This window comes from Toxoplasma gondii, chromosome IX (assembly GCF_000006565.2).
Source record: "Toxoplasma gondii ME49 chromosome IX, whole genome shotgun sequence".
In the NCBI taxonomy this organism is placed as follows: domain Eukaryota; phylum Apicomplexa; class Conoidasida; order Eucoccidiorida; family Sarcocystidae; genus Toxoplasma; species Toxoplasma gondii.
This window is the reverse complement of record NC_031477.1, coordinates 4,775,795-4,790,830: the sequence shown is the minus strand read 5'-3', so window position 1 is coordinate 4,790,830 and position 15,036 is coordinate 4,775,795. Positions and strand designations below refer to the sequence as shown.

The 15,036-nt window shown below is 51.0% G+C and overlaps 2 protein-coding genes across 2 annotated transcripts; one reads left to right on the top strand and one right to left on the bottom strand.

Moving 5' to 3' along the window:
• Positions 1 to 609: 609 nt before the first annotated feature.
• Positions 610 to 8,417, bottom strand: TGME49_210440 (polynucleotide adenylyltransferase). Its single transcript, XM_018779505.1, has 10 exons — positions 7,308 to 8,417; positions 6,599 to 7,105; positions 6,060 to 6,139; positions 5,349 to 5,796; positions 4,883 to 4,942; positions 4,109 to 4,299; positions 3,672 to 3,762; positions 3,200 to 3,274; positions 2,694 to 2,753; positions 610 to 2,485 (listed from the first exon to the last, which is right to left on the bottom strand). Exons 1-10 carry the CDS (start codon positions 7,626 to 7,628, stop codon positions 1,811 to 1,813), a joined length of 2,508 nt encoding a protein of 835 aa, XP_018636501.1. The 5' UTR covers positions 7,629 to 8,417; the 3' UTR covers positions 610 to 1,810.
• Positions 8,200 to 13,107, top strand: TGME49_210450 (hypothetical protein; the record flags this gene model as incomplete). The annotated part of the gene is made up of 1 exon (XM_002371816.2): positions 8,200 to 13,107. The coding sequence occupies exon 1, from the start codon at positions 11,908 to 11,910 to the stop codon at positions 13,105 to 13,107; it is 1,200 nt and encodes a 399-aa protein (XP_002371857.1). The 5' UTR covers positions 8,200 to 11,907.
• Between the last annotated feature and the right edge of the window lie 1,929 nt (positions 13,108 to 15,036).

Sequence of the window (15,036 nt, the reverse complement as noted above, 5' to 3'; positions counted from 1 at the left end):
ATAGAGGTGAGAGGCCAGGGAGGGAAGACAGCAGGCATGAGGTCGACAAGATAGTCAGAGATGAGAGAGAGAAGTGTGGCAAAGATGAGAGAAAGAGGAGAGACAGCAAGCAGAGATAGGCAGGAGGGAGACAGAAAAATCCGGAGATAAAGAGGAGAGACAACAAATAGGAGATCGAGAGGAGCGAAAGGAGAGAGGAGATAGAGAGAAACGAGGTAGGAAAAGCACGACCAGGTGAAGACTTCCCAGGGTAGGAGAGTGAGAAAACAGCGAAAAAAAAGAGTCCTAGGAAGGCGCAAGGCAAAGTTGTGCCTGCAGCGGGAGAGGCTGCTTTGTATCACCTCCCCCCGTAAACTGAGGCTGTAGACAAACGTTGGAACAGTCTGGCGAGAGAGACTCTCACGACAACAGCTAAAACTGAGACGCAGCCTGTCTTTCTCTCGTTGCTCGAGGTCAAGTGTCTTCACTCAAAGCCATTTCGGCGAGAATCCGAACGAAAAACCGACAATACTTCGGCCCTGCGGCCTCTCGATAGCGCCCCTCTCGCGCCTTCTGTGCATGCAAAGAAGAATATTCTCTTTGGCGGAGCAGGCACGGAAACCGCTCAAGAGACGGTCAATGATTTCCAGAGACCTGGTGTTTCCCATCTAGCGTCAGTCAACACTATGAAAAATACGTCCATACGCCACTGAAAATATTCACATATATATATATATATATATATATATACGTGCATGCCTCATAAATATACATGCGTTTGTGTGTATGCAGAAGACAAAGACACACATACCTGCATCGGTTCTTTATAGCATGACAGAATTGAAGTTCAAGCCAAGCGCGGACCCTCTGTTTCGTTTGCTTCGCCGTCTTTGCAGCTCCCAGTTGTTTTCACCTCCCTTCGAGCAACCGACACTTGCAGACAAGCTGCACAACTTCAGGAGATTCACTTCGGGATGCCCTTTTTCCAGAAACGAAAGTCCAGCAGTAGCTGAAACCCAGACGCGAGGTTTCGTCTTTAGTGACGGGAAGAAAACACAGAAAACGACAGTCTGCAGATCTCCTGTGTATCTTGGTTCACATGCCTTGCTCGCTCGACCCAACTCTCGCGTTCTGATCCTAAGTGAGTGCAGGCAGTTTCTCTCTACAAAGTGCGACGTGCAGGGCCTGTTGACTCAAACAAAACTCCCGCGACTCCTCACCACAGTCTCCCCACAAAACTACCTCACTGATTCAGGTGCCTACAGCGACCTACACACCGGAAACATACACAGCTGTACATACATGCAAACAGCTTCATACCAATACATATATATATATATATATATAAACGTATATGATTGTGTGTATGGATGTACAGGTTTGCTGCTACAAACCTGTATATCTATTTGTTTTTGTATATGTAATAACATTGCTATATATACATATATATATATATATATAGATATATATATATGGATACACGCATGCCGACTCTAATCTCTTACACTTCTTTGCATGCATATGAATAGATGCACGAAGCAACCTAGTGTATACTTTACATGTACGCCTGCATATTTGTATATATATATATATATATCGATGTCTGAGACTGTTTAGTCTTCTATTTCGGATGTCTGTGTGTGTCAGTCTTGAACTTCGTTTGTTTAGTCACGAAGAGCACAGGCGATCTTGGATCCGCTAAACAAAGATCTTCAAGATCTCAACCATGAGTCCGCCTCGTAGCGAAGGCTTCCCAGAAGAAGCTTGTAGATCATCCTGTCTGAGAGATGATTGCCCTCTCGTCCTGTGGGTATTGGGAGGCAAAACAGGTTTACGACGCGAGGACGGAGAGTCGCGCGAGGAAAGCCGCGTAGCCCCCTTGAAGTTTTTTCTTGACATGGCTTTCTGTCACATTTTCATGGAAGGCTGCGAAGACTTGCGCGACCTCAGGATCGTCGAAATCCTCTTCGCTGCTCCTTGACCGCCTTCCTTCTTCCGCCCTGGGTGCAGCAGCGGAGAGAGCGGACCCCGGCGCCCTGCGACTTTCGGTGTCTTCGACTGCTTTCTCCGCATTCTCTGCTGCGCCACCCGTCCCCGCTCTCTCTCGCTTCACCTGCGCGTTTCTCGGCTCCTCGCTCTCCACCTGCAGTGCAGACGACGCAAGCAGAAACGTCGCTGCGACCTCCTCCATCATCTCCAGCGGAATGTCCGGCTCGACCCAAGCCATTTCGTTCTCTGCTTTACCTCCCTTCTCCTTTTCTGCCCATGTCCTCTGCTGCTGCTTTTCTTCGTTCAGTCTTTCGTGTCTCCCTCGTTCTCTGCGGGCGAGCCGCGCGCGACCCAAACCGAGGAGAGACCGAACAGTCTCCTCTCTCGGGACCTGGACGCGTCGCGGCTCGCGAAGAGAAAAAACTGCATGCGCCGGGTCAAATAAATGCGCCAAGAGGCTCTCCGAGAACATGCGGGGAAGAGGCACATCGATGTTCCCGTCCTTGCGTCGTGACTCCTGAAAAACGCAAATGCCAGAGAGAGAGAAAAGGCACACACAGAAATGAAGCGCGAAGAAAGCCACACAGACAGCTGAGACGAGAAACAACAGCAGCTGCCCCGCTCTTGAGGGACACCGTCTGAAAGTCAGAGAAAAGGATTCTTCACTCTTCCCTTCGCTGTCCTGTAAGTCATTTTTCACTTTCTCTTTCGCGCCTTTTGCTCACCCTTGCAGCCCGCCACTGAGCCTCCGCTTCGACCCACTCAACCTGAAGAGCCATGAGATCCTGCATGCATGCGACAGGAGAAAGAAGGACGCACACACATTTATCAGAAGATCCGCCTTTCCTCCTTTCCATTCCCCGCCAACCCCGTCATCTATTTGACTTTGTCTTTCTCTCTCTACGGGTCTGCAACCGAGACAGCAAGTCTCGATGCACGGCTCCTCTCCGCCTACAAGCCGAAGCCAGCGTCACCGCCTCTCCTTGACTCCGGCTTCGGGGTCCGCGGCAAGGCTCAACGAATGTTTATGACCGCGGACAGCCACAAAGAGGCAGCAAAAAAACAAGGAGAACGAGGAAGATGGTGAAGCAGACGAAGAAGAGAAAGAAAAACGAGGAAGAACACGCAGGAAGAAGAGAAAAAGACAAAGAACTCGGCTTTTGACTGCCGTCTACCACCCATTTAATAAACATCTGCAGACAGCTACAAGCAGGAAGAGAAGCAGACTCACCGCAAAAGCTTGGTGGAACGCGGCTCTAACATTGGAGATATTAAACGCGTTCTTCCCCAGGTCAATGTCGGGGGTCTGTGAAAAAAAAATCGGAAAAATACCATGCTGTATCGTCGATGGAGACCCGAAAGTCACCACGCCTCCACGTTTCCTCACTTTGAATCGATGTGCTTTCGTTTTCTTTGCGTTCTTTCCGTCTCTCCTTGCTCAAACCAAAACTTGGTCTTTCTTCTCGGCTTGTCCACCTCATTCGCATGCACACACGGATGATTCCTTGTCCTGCCTCCGTTCCTTTCGCCCTTCTCTTTTGCTTCAATTCTGTCTTTTGTTCGTTTCTTTTTCGTCTATCTCCTGTTTCCCCTCTTCTCTCAACAGCCGCTTGTCTTCGTCTTCTTCTCCTTCTCCTCTCTTTCCCTCTCTTCTTCTCTCTCCTTCCTCTTCTGTCTCTTTTTCTTCTTCTCTCGGTTCTTACTGTCGGACTCTCCATGCACAGCAGCTCGCGTCTCTCGCCCCACAGCTCCGGGCGTGCATCCTTCAAAAACGTATGGCCAAGACCTCGAACACTGATACCGCGGGAAGACGCAGAATAAAAACGAGGACACACAGAGAACAAAGAACAGTTGAAAACAGGCAAGGACCATCTGTATCAAACTCACTTCTGCTGTTGAGACTAGGCGAAACAGAGGAGAGACTCTCCACTTCGTCCTCGCTCTCCTCTGCCTTGCCACTTTGCTTCGTTGTCCCCCTCTCCCCTTCATTTTTCGCGCTCTTCCTCCGTCGTTCGTCTTCTCTTCCTTCTTTCCTCCTCCTCTCCTCTCCTCTCCTCTCCTCATTCTTTTTCTTCTTCAATACCCCTCTCGATCCTCTCTCCTGCCCTCTTTCTTTTTCACCTCTGTTGCGGCGCCTCACCATCCACCCCAGTCGCGGTAGTTCCAGTGTCTGCCCCAGAAGTGGAAGAAATCGATGAGAAGGTGAGAGAGAAGCAGCCCACGCTGAAGAGTTGGGTCGTGGGCTGCAGGCCAGGACTTGAGGAAGAGAAGACCCATCGTAAACAACAAGTAACTTCCTGCACCTCCCCGGTAGGTCTCCGACAAATTACGCTGAAACACACACACCAACCCAAACGCTTGTATCAACAAATACAAATACATACATACGTGCAGACATAAATACATGCATACGGACCTGCAGACAGTTCTCAATATATCTGGATATACACACACGCTCATATATATATATATATATATATATATATATATATGCATATACATATGAGGTTAGAAGTTCTCAGTGAACTCCTATGCCGCTTAGATACGAATTTAAATGGGCAGACACGCACACCGTCCACAGCACATAAATAGGTCTCCACGTCTATACAGATCGATGTCTCAACTCCCTGTGAACATCTACGTCTATCTCTTCATCTATGTCTAATAAGTCCGTACGTAAGTGACTGAGACCGAATACGTAGTAGCGGATATCCACCACTAGTATACATATATATATATATATATATATATATATATATATACATGTACATATAATTGGGAAGTTTCTGGGCGGAATGCGTAGGATGCGCTTAAACATTGAGTGCGTCGGCTGCCTGTAGGGCACGCGGGGGTTTGTTTACAAGAAAGTGAACTGTAGTGGCAAAGGATGCTTATCCGGGGAAGAGGGCCTCACCAGTTTGAGAAAAAATTTGACGAGGAGCAAGAGCGGGCGGAGAAGCGGGAACTTGACAAGCTGCAGAGGAATGTAAGAACACGAGAGAAAAACTACGCGGAAAAACAGAGGTCGCCCCGGATTGACCGACCTTCTGGCGCATGCAAGTACGCTGCCGAGCAGGTAAAGAAAATGTGTATCCGTGCATTTGAACCACACGCTCGCTCCGTGGCGGCGAAAACCCAGTCCAGCAAATCGCTTTCTCTCAACGAGTTTTGTAAGTATCCGAATATAAGCCGACCCCCATTCATCTCGCCACGCATGCATTCCCACCCACCCACACACACACATACGCATATATACACATGTATATAAAGAAAAATTGATTAATATATATATATATATATACATATGCATATTTGGCGGCATGTGCATACGCCTGACCATTAAGCTACTTTGAAATAATTATTTTGTGTGGAGTGTTTACCATTTCTCTCGCGAACGCAGTGGTTTCTAGACTGCTGGGTTGATTGACAGAGACGTCGACGGGGACGCCTGTCTCCGCGTCGATGTACTTGACGATCGGCACGCGCGCGGAGGAGACAAGTTCGAGAGCCTGAGCGACCTTTAAGTCCAGCAGCGTGGCAGAAAGCAGCGTGAGTTGCGCTACACTTTCGCTGTGATGGAGGGCCGCCTCCGGAGACAGAGAAGCGAGCAAGGCGCTATTCCCTTCCTCGCGTCTCCTCTTGCGGTTCACAGACGCCGGGTGGTTCTCGCCGCGCGATGCCGGCGTCCAAGTCGAGCCCAAAACAGCACAGGAAGAAGAGGAAGAGGAAGAAGCAGAGGAAGGAAGAGACGAAGACGAGGGGATCAAGATGCAGATGTCGACATCGCCGCCAGGCAACATCATGCTTGTCGCGAAGCTTCCAAAGCATCTGCAGAGACAGGAGGGGAACGTGAGGCAGAAGAACTCAAAGAGCGTTGACACAAGACACTGGGGAGCACCTGTCCTGTCTCTCAGCGAAGGGGAGAAGAAAGGAGAGAAGGACGGAGACGAGGAGAGGAAGAGCAGAAGGAAGAGAGAAGAGAGGGAGACGGCGGGAAGGAACGGAAGAGAGAGGAGAGAGAGCGAAAGAGCAGGACGAGAGAAAAGACAGAGAACAAAGAGAAGAACATGAAGAGGCGAGAAGAGGCCTACTTGCAAGAGCAGCCCGGGAAGGACAGAGAGGCAGCAAACTGGAGGCGAGCAATAGCCTTGAGCGTCTTGTATTCTTCAACCTGAACAAGAGCAGATTCAGAGAAACACATATCGCTTGAGGAAGGGGATAGAGCCGTCACATTTTCTTTTGTCTCCACCTTTCAACTTCCTTCTCCTCCCGTTGGGACAACGAAGCAGTCGCTACCACGTTCCTCTCCCTCTCCACATGTCTGTCGCTTTTTCCTTTCTGCTCCATCTCTTTTCTTTATCTCTCTCGCTCTCTTCCTTTCTTGTCTTCGTTCCTCTCTCACTGCCTTGCCCCGCCGCCCCTTCGCGCCCTGTCACCCAGCTCTTTTCTTTCCGCGGCGCGCCCTTCTCTGGCGCGTCGCACCCTTCTTGTCTCTCTTTACTTTCCACCTTGCATGCAGCTCGCCGACGCGCTGGTGTGGTTGTTCCGCTGTCCAAACGACCGCGCCGGGCGCTTGGGGGGAGGCGGCGGGGGCCTGTCTCCTCCTCTGGACTCCACTTGAGCGACTCACGTCAGTTGGCTGAATGTAGGCGAGGAGGTCGCAGATTTCCTTGTGTAGAGACACGTGGAAGGAAGGCGGGGACGCAGATGCGCCCTGTCCTCTTTCGGGGAAAGTCGTTTTGTCTCTTCTTGTTCCGCATCGCCGCAGTGGCTCTCCCCTCAGGTCTCCGCCCCGCTCGCGAGGTTCCCAAGTGTTTGCGGTCGCGGCGGCCGCGACAGCCGGGGAGAACCACGGCGGATCAGAGGCGACCTCCGCCGCTGCCTTCCTCGGCTCCGGCTTCTGCGCGTTTCTCTTGAACTCTGCGAAAGCGAGAAAGTCTTCTTTCAGAGCCTCGCGAACCGGTGCTGGCGCGCGAGCCGCCTCTGCTCTCTTGGCGCCCGCGTCAGAGTCTGCTCCGCCTTCGCCCCGACCAGCCTCTGCCGCTCTGTCTCTCCCGTCAGTTGGCACATGCGAAGACTCCTGCGGATCCGGAGACTCGCGTCGCGGCCGTGTAGCGTTGTACTCGGAAAGTTTCTTCTGCAGCCAAAGAGGAAAAACGGTTTTTCCTTTCTGTGAAAAGACTGACTCCAACTCAGCTCTTTCTCGAGATGACACAGCAAATGTTGCCTAGGCATGGAAAGTGCACGGCTCCCGTTTTTCTTCAGAGAGCCCCTGAAAAGAATTCGCCTTCTCTGACATCCTGGGTGGCTCTTGGACCGTCTGAGGAAACTGAACTTACCTTAAAAATCTTGTTCAGTTCCCGCTGTCGGAGGTGCTTAGACTCGTCCTCGAGGAGATACGCATCTGCGCCTTGCAGCCAGGATTCGTAGGAAAACGAAGGGGAAGACCAAGAAACTGCATTTGACGAGGGGGCGTCTCCGGCCTTGCCTTCCTTTGAATGCTGAGGTCTTCCTGAAGCCTCTGTCTCCTCCGCGTCGGAATTTCTCCTCTCTTCCTCTGCGCCACTGTGCTCTCCATCTGCCCGGTGCGTCATGATCGTCCTGTCCCGCTGCGGAGGGTCGCCGCCCTCGTCCTTCTCTGTGTGTTCTGCATCCTTCATGGCGCCGTCTCCCGTCTGAAATATAATTTTTTTCAATAACTTTCTCTTCCGCGCCCTCTGGTCACTTTGAACCTCGAAAACGTGGACGAAAGGAAGGCAACCAGGCTACGCAAGGGCTCCCTCCAGGGGAATTGTGACGCGACAGGCGCTTAAGAGGCGCGTCGAATCTGCCTTCAGCGCAACCGGTGGCAGGCGGAGGTCAGTGCAAAGCGGGTCGCGATTTTTCTCAAAAAAACCAACTCGCTTTGGGAGAAACTAAAAGAAAACAAGAAAACGCTGGGTCACGTTGACACACGGGGCCAGCGCGCACTGCCACCGGCCCCCGGGAAAAGCTGGTCAACCAACAGAAGGAGAGCGTTCTCCTACCTTCCTCAGAGAGAAATGGAATACCTTTGCTTGTGCACCGCGCTGAATGCTTCGAGGGAAAAGTTCTTGAGCGTCTTCCGCCGTTTTATTTGCCGGAAACGGCAGCGTTTCCGGAACCCAAAGGCGACGGCCTTCGAAGGCCGGGGCAGGCGAGTGGCTCGGGATAAAAAACGGAAATGGAAAACCAGGCCGGAAAGCAGCAGCTAAAGACGGTACGCATCGAAGGAGAAACTTTGTTATTTGGAAGTTCAGCACCTGGAGGACGACACATTCAGAGGAAGAGCGTCTGCGGAAAGAGACCAAAAAAAGACGACAAAACACCGCTTCCAACTATGTAGGCCCTCACGGGCGCCACGAACGATAACCGTTCGTTGATAAGATAGCCAAGTTTCGTAACGTCGCAAGCGCGCATCATAAAACATAGAAACCAGTCTTTTTATCGAGAAGGGTCTTTTTTCCATGTCCATCTTTCCAGACAAACTTGTCTCCGTGCATGCAACAAGCGAAAAAACCCAGTCGCATGCCGCAGCCGTCCGTAGCGCTGCCTCACTCCAACTGTTGGTGTAAGACACGCGCATGTATGTTTTTTGTTTCTTAATGAGAAATCCCGAAGGTACTTTACACAAAAGTTTGTGTTATTGCAGCTGTGAGAGGCCGCGAAACGAACAAGCTAATGGAGGACAGTTTCTTGTGCAGCAACACCGTCGATGCCTGCAAAAAACGAGTAGATCTCTATGCAGCTGTGTATACGCGCCTTTCAAAACATAGACTCTGGCGGGGGGGGGACACGTGCCAATATCGATGTGTATTCCAGAAGCCCGCTGTTTCCAGGCAATTCTGTGTCTAATGCTTTAGACAGTGTCAGCCGGCCCTTTCTGGCTGACATCCGTGGGCGACGCGACGAGTCATACGGCGTGGATTTGGGAACTCGAAGCGAGTATTTTCCCAGAAAGAGTTTAAGCGAACTTGTCAAGATTAGTGCACACCGTTACGGCGCCAACTGGGAGAACTCGTGCCTTTTTTTCGACCGGAGTCTGGTCAGATCTAGTACGGCGTACTGGACTACGAAATGATCTCTGGTACATTTGAAGGGCGGTGACTGTCTAAAAAAATATAGTGCAAAACTGAAGAGCACCACAGGAAAGCGCAGACTCCACTGCGCTAAATTCCGCCTGACCATTGCACTCACGTGCAAAAGTGTTTTTTTTTGTCGGGACAGAGAAGAAGTGCCACCACCTGCACTGAGTGCTGTCACCAGGCAAATAATGATTTCCTCACGTACTTTGGAACTGACTGCATTTCGGTTCTCACACGCAAACGTGTATTCTATTCTACCATGACTTTGCCTCTTTACTGCCTTGTGCAACGGTGAGAGAAGGCAAGGTAGGCATCCTCTTGATTGAGGTCCCCTCGCGGTGTCGCCTGAGACAGGGAAGACGCGTAGAGGGTGAAGACGACTCTCCACTTCATATACACTTTTTACAAAATTTTTGGTCTTCCGCCGGAGTCCGCCGGCATCGATTTGAAGATTGGGAATCTCTGTGAGGATAAACACTTTCCCGGCAACGGAAGAAACACGGGAGCAGGAAACAGTCTTGAAAGGGAATGGTCGTCGCCTCTCAGTTTATCGGAGGCGCAGCGCACCGCAGTATTCACATCATCGGGGGACTCTCCGACGCTGCCTGCTTTTGGCACAAAGTAAAGAACAACTAAAAGACACGATGCATGCCTCCAGGAGTGCGTTTAATGGTGTTAGAAGAAAAATCTTCCGTTCACTTAACCAAAAGTGCCAATGCCTCCCACATGCACGCAAACTCGGCCACTGTTTTCAGTGTCGAAGTCACGCATGATATTTTCCATCTTACGGACCAGCACTGCAACTTGCGGCAACACGCGTTTCTAAAGGAGGTCGACGTCCGCTGTTCGAAAAAGTAATTTTCCTGCAGCAGACGCTACCAGTAGACCACGGGCTGACCACTGGCCTTGTTACAGTTGGATACATGCTGCAAATCAGAGTGACCATTTTACACGCCAGACAGACACGGGATCTGCAGACGTTTATGGGCTAAGACTGCTGCAAAATGCCAACGCATGCCCATAACACGATGAGGCAGGTGAGTTGTTATTGCACTAGGTTGTACGCTGTCTCACGTAATGGCACGAATGAGCAAGAGCAGTTCTCGGATTTACTGCTACTGCAGTCCCTGCAAGACAAGCCAGAACTCTCGCTTCAGAGTTGGCTGTCGCCATGATTAACCACTGCATGCTGTAAGAGGACTTTCCGAAATGATACACGCAGGAAGCCTCGACTCCTCGCCCCGTTCGGAGCACTCTGTGTCGAGTCTGATTCAAACTTGACAAGCTCTTTTGTCCAATCTCTTCTCCATCTGGCACCTTTTCAGCGCGGCCACGTCTCCCTCGCCACTTTTTGACGCAGGACACCAACTGAGCAACCTTTTTCGCTGACCACAGATGAAAACAATCCAAAACATTGTGTGTGCTCTGCATGGATCCGATAGATATGGGCATGCGTTAAAAAATGGTTTGCCTTGAGAAACTGTTGTCTGATTGCCAACCCTCACGATGCAACAGTCTCGGCCTCCACTAGGAGGTAGAATACAGAATTAAACGGTGGTCGACAGCGTAAAACAAACTTTAAGATACTGACAGTCTACCAAAGAAACGCTGTTCACTTGAGTCGCCCTCGCTTCTGAAGAATTCAGCATACTATCACCACATGCTGATTTCCCGTGGACAGTTCTCTCCTTCGAGGCCTACTTCGCCGAGACTTGTCATCGATGTCGCAGCAAAATAGACTTTCTGTTATCTCGTGCTGCGGACCTATCCTCGAACCTTTCGGCGGGACCTCACCAGTTCCCTTCTTTATCCAAAGACTCAAGAACAGAAGTTACTGTTTTATCAAAATCACAGCGCGTAAAACACCTCGTTTTCCTCTTGTAAGCGAATCGTGTGACTCAACACATTCAGCGAAGTCTCGGAAGACGAGAGTAACACCAAACACGACACGACTCACTGGATACAAGTAAGATCAAGAAGTTGAGAGCAATGGCAGCCCGCCTCTTACGTAAGGGAATCTCTGGTACCTCGCGAGTGCCTACGGCCGTTGCCCCTCCGCGGGGCAGCGGTTGTTGCCCGCCAATAAAGGAGACTGCAGTTTCAAGGCGGCATCGAAGGTGAGTTGCGAGTAGACCATTGGATGTGAAGACTTTTTTTGATATTCGCTCATCCTTAATCGTTCTTTTTCAATGTTTTATTGGGCATAGCGTCGAACAGGGAGCATCTGGCACAGCATCCTTGCCTAGGTGTTTCTGAGAGTCGAAACCACCGCGTACGGGTCCACCCGGCGCTCCCGTTGCCCGGGGCCAGCTTTCTCATCCGAGTCATTGCCGCGAAATTTTAGCGCGGCTGATATTCCCCGCCGTAGGGACCTGACAATCCCTGTGTATCAACACTCTCTGCGCTTATTGTGAAGTTGTCCCGCTACGCAGGGTCGTTTGGCTGGGAGGCCTGCTGCCGACGAACAGCGGGCCGTAACATGTTTCTATTGCCTAGCACAGCCCTGCGCGAAGGGAAAATCGTCGCTGCTCCTTCAGCCACTTGCTGTTGGAATAGGATGTGTGCGTGTTCCCGATCCTTCCTCTCTTTCTATCATGTCGCACGTATTGGTGGCTCTACCGTCCTGCGGAGACCCAAAACCTTGATCTGCGTATCGGGGCTCGAGTGTTCCATTTAGTGTGGGCGGTTTCCATCTCCTGCGCATGCGTCAAGTGGGGAGGTTTGAACAAACCCAGGACTTCACCGGAAGTCCTTTCCTCCCGTAGAAAGGTACCCGAATATCCCCCCGGAAGGCAGACTGCTGAAGGCAGCTGCTTCAGACCACGATTTCGGCACCATGGCAGCGCCTGGCACAGAGCAGGTCACCCACCCAGAGGTAGGTGAGTCTGAGCCCTTCGCCGACGTCGCAGAAAAAAGTTTAGCTAACGAGGCCTTTACGACTTTCCTCAGGAGGTCAAGTTCCAGGCGCAGGATGCATCCTAAGCTGGAGGACCTACACACTGTGGTGAGTCCCGAGTCGCTGACTTCGATCCGACCACGCCCCTTCAAACCTGCCCGTAGTCGAGTGCAGATTTTGGCGTCAGTCTACGCCCTTAGCGCGGTGATGCTGGCGGCAACATTTCTCCTTATGCTTCGTCTGAGGCAGCAGCCACGACAAGTCGAACTCACGCGGGGCCGGCGGCTGGTGCGCGAGGTCCGCGCCGCTTTCGCGGAGAGCTCCGAAGTCCCAGCCGTTCAAGTGATGGCGCAAGGTGCAGAGAGCTTAGTCCAGTTTTACGAGGACTTGAAATCGGGCGCCCCGGACAAGCTTACTCAAGTGGCCGTCGAGACGTACCTCAATGTCGCCCTGAACGCTCGGAAGATCGTAATTATCGAACAGAAGTTGACAGGGATTCAACGTGAGATGACGCAGCTCCTTGCCAAAGCGAATCCTGCGCTTCTCACGTCCTTGCAGCTCGGAACAACGCCGGAAAGCGAGGCATCCAGTGAGCAGGCGAGCCAAGAGGCAGAGGGTATGGACGATCCGAGAGACTCACTGCAGTACGCACAATGGAAGGAACACGCCAGCAAACTTTTGCACGAGCTGAAAGGCCTGTATGCGCAAAATGCGGAACTCTACACATGTATGGCCACTGAACTGTCCAGTGAGGGTTTCAGCAGCTTGGAAATGTACCTGCAGTTGCAGTATGCGCTCAGTGTCAGCGCGGTGGATGCCATGACCTCTGCGCAAGGCCTGCTACGGAAGACCGGTTACCTGCCCCCGTTCAAGGGAACGGAGGAACTGGCCCGCGATGTCGCGAAGGCGGCTGCTGAAAGAACGAAATGGAGTTGGGCGACCCGTCTCTTGAAGAAGTCGGAACCGGAAGGCGCCGTTGCGGTATCCAACGAGGTGGTCTTTCTGGCTAAAACGGTGGACAAGCTCACTATGCTGCAGACACGCAGTGCACAGGTCCGAAAGGAAGAGCCCCTCCCAGGGGTTCTCAAAAGCTGGTGGCTGGTCAATCTGCCCACCACACTCTCGCAAGGCACGATGTGAACCTTGCCAGAGAGACCCAGGTGTTGCAGAATGATACGGAATTGAACTAGGGTTGAAGAGTTCGCGCGTACCAATGTTTCATAAATGAAGTAAACCGATGCTCAGGTAGGAGTTACAAATGTGAACGCGCACAACAACCGTCGCATTTTGAACTGGATTCGACAAAGATGTACAGTATTCGTGAGTCGATATCTCATGCACCCTCTGTTGCGCGTGTCGGCTTCAAATTAATTTCAAAACCGTGAGTGTGCCAGGCATGTGAGAAGCGAATTCGAGCACGTTCTCACAGATGCAACCCGCCTGGCGTTTTTGTAACTGAAACATTCCGGACAATCATTGCTTACCGTACTGCATGAAGGGCTGTAAAGTCTTCTGCCGTATGGACAGCTGCCATCCGAATTTCTGATGGCACTCACAGCCGGTTGGATTAAATGGCACCGAGTGATGTTGAGTTCGAGTTTTATGAAGACCTCCTACTTTTCCGTATGATGATCTGAGATGCCCCGCGCACCACCCAGAAATATTTTCTCACGCTGATGATTTCTGCATTCCTCTCTTGTAAACATGCCCTACATCGCTAGCATGCGGGACCGAAATCCGTCACAGGGTTCGGCCTAGTCAAAAGTGAGCGAAAGCCCTTACACATGAACACACTAGTCACAGCCAGGCTAGCCCAATTAGTGGCCACACTGACCTTAGATCACGAAATCTTTACACGTGTGGTAAGGTATATCTTCAACAAACGAAGCAGCTGGTGGTTCTCAAACTGTAGCGCCTTCCTGTTGCCTCAAGAACAGCAATCGTCGTCCACGAAATCACGACTGGGTACACGAGATATCACAAGACTGAAGCTCCGTGACTAGTCACAGATGAACCGGTGTTCAGTGCCGTGATTATTGTGCTCTATGCTCGAAAAAAGGTCGATCATGCAAGAATGACAAACCACATTCTATCCAGGGGGAAAACACGAGAGCGAATGAAATCTTCACAGCTTTGTGTAACATATAGTTTTGCCTCGAAAATCTCGTTGTTATTGGTTCATAACTCGGCTAGGACAAGCGTGTTTTAGTGTACGGCCTGATGGGCGGAATAACTGATCCTTTCCCGTGTGTCATACAGGCAACGCTCAGTAGAGTGTCAAACTGTTGCCACTTTAAAACACATTGCGTGCCACAATCGCGTAAAGGCGTGAGCCACCAGATCAAATCCTCCAAAGACAATGGAAGACAAGCAGCTCTTGGAAGTTGAACATTTTCAAAAAGATCACAATTTGTCCTTCAGGGCTGAATGCATGTGCACAGCCCCACTGCTACATGCAGACAAACTGATTTTATTCGTAGTACACCGGAGGCGTGCCAAGAATTTACCTCAAGATCGGAATAGCTGCAAATTTATTGACTGAAAACTTTCAACCAAACAGTGCCAAAGCGCCTACGCCGGTGTAGCTTGGAATGCGAAAAGTGCGTTGATGACACAAGAAATCTTCCCTGACACAGAACCCCTGTGGCGCCCTCGCCATTTTCAAGAAGCAGGACAAAGGGATACCCGCCGGTTTTCATCTGATCTGCATCAATTTGAATCGTCCCTGCCTATCGTTACCGTCACTTTTTTTTGTCCCTGTACGGTTCGCTTGACGGTCAAGTGAACGTATCCTCATGCGACTCGCGCCTCGAGAAGCGCCTTCTTCCACCGCCGCCGCTGAACTGAATTCATTGAGAAAGCATAGCAATGTCTCAATGACTCTTTGTTTTTGTCTTAGACAAGGCTCGTTGATTCTTCGGCAGTAGATATGCTTCGTGTCGTGCGTATTCGCACGAGGCAATACGAATCTGTTGAGTCAACACTCGCCTCTCGCTCTAACGAACGCCTAGGAAATATAGTTTCCAATTTGTCTGACCTATGTCACTTGGTGTCAAAAGTATTCCAACC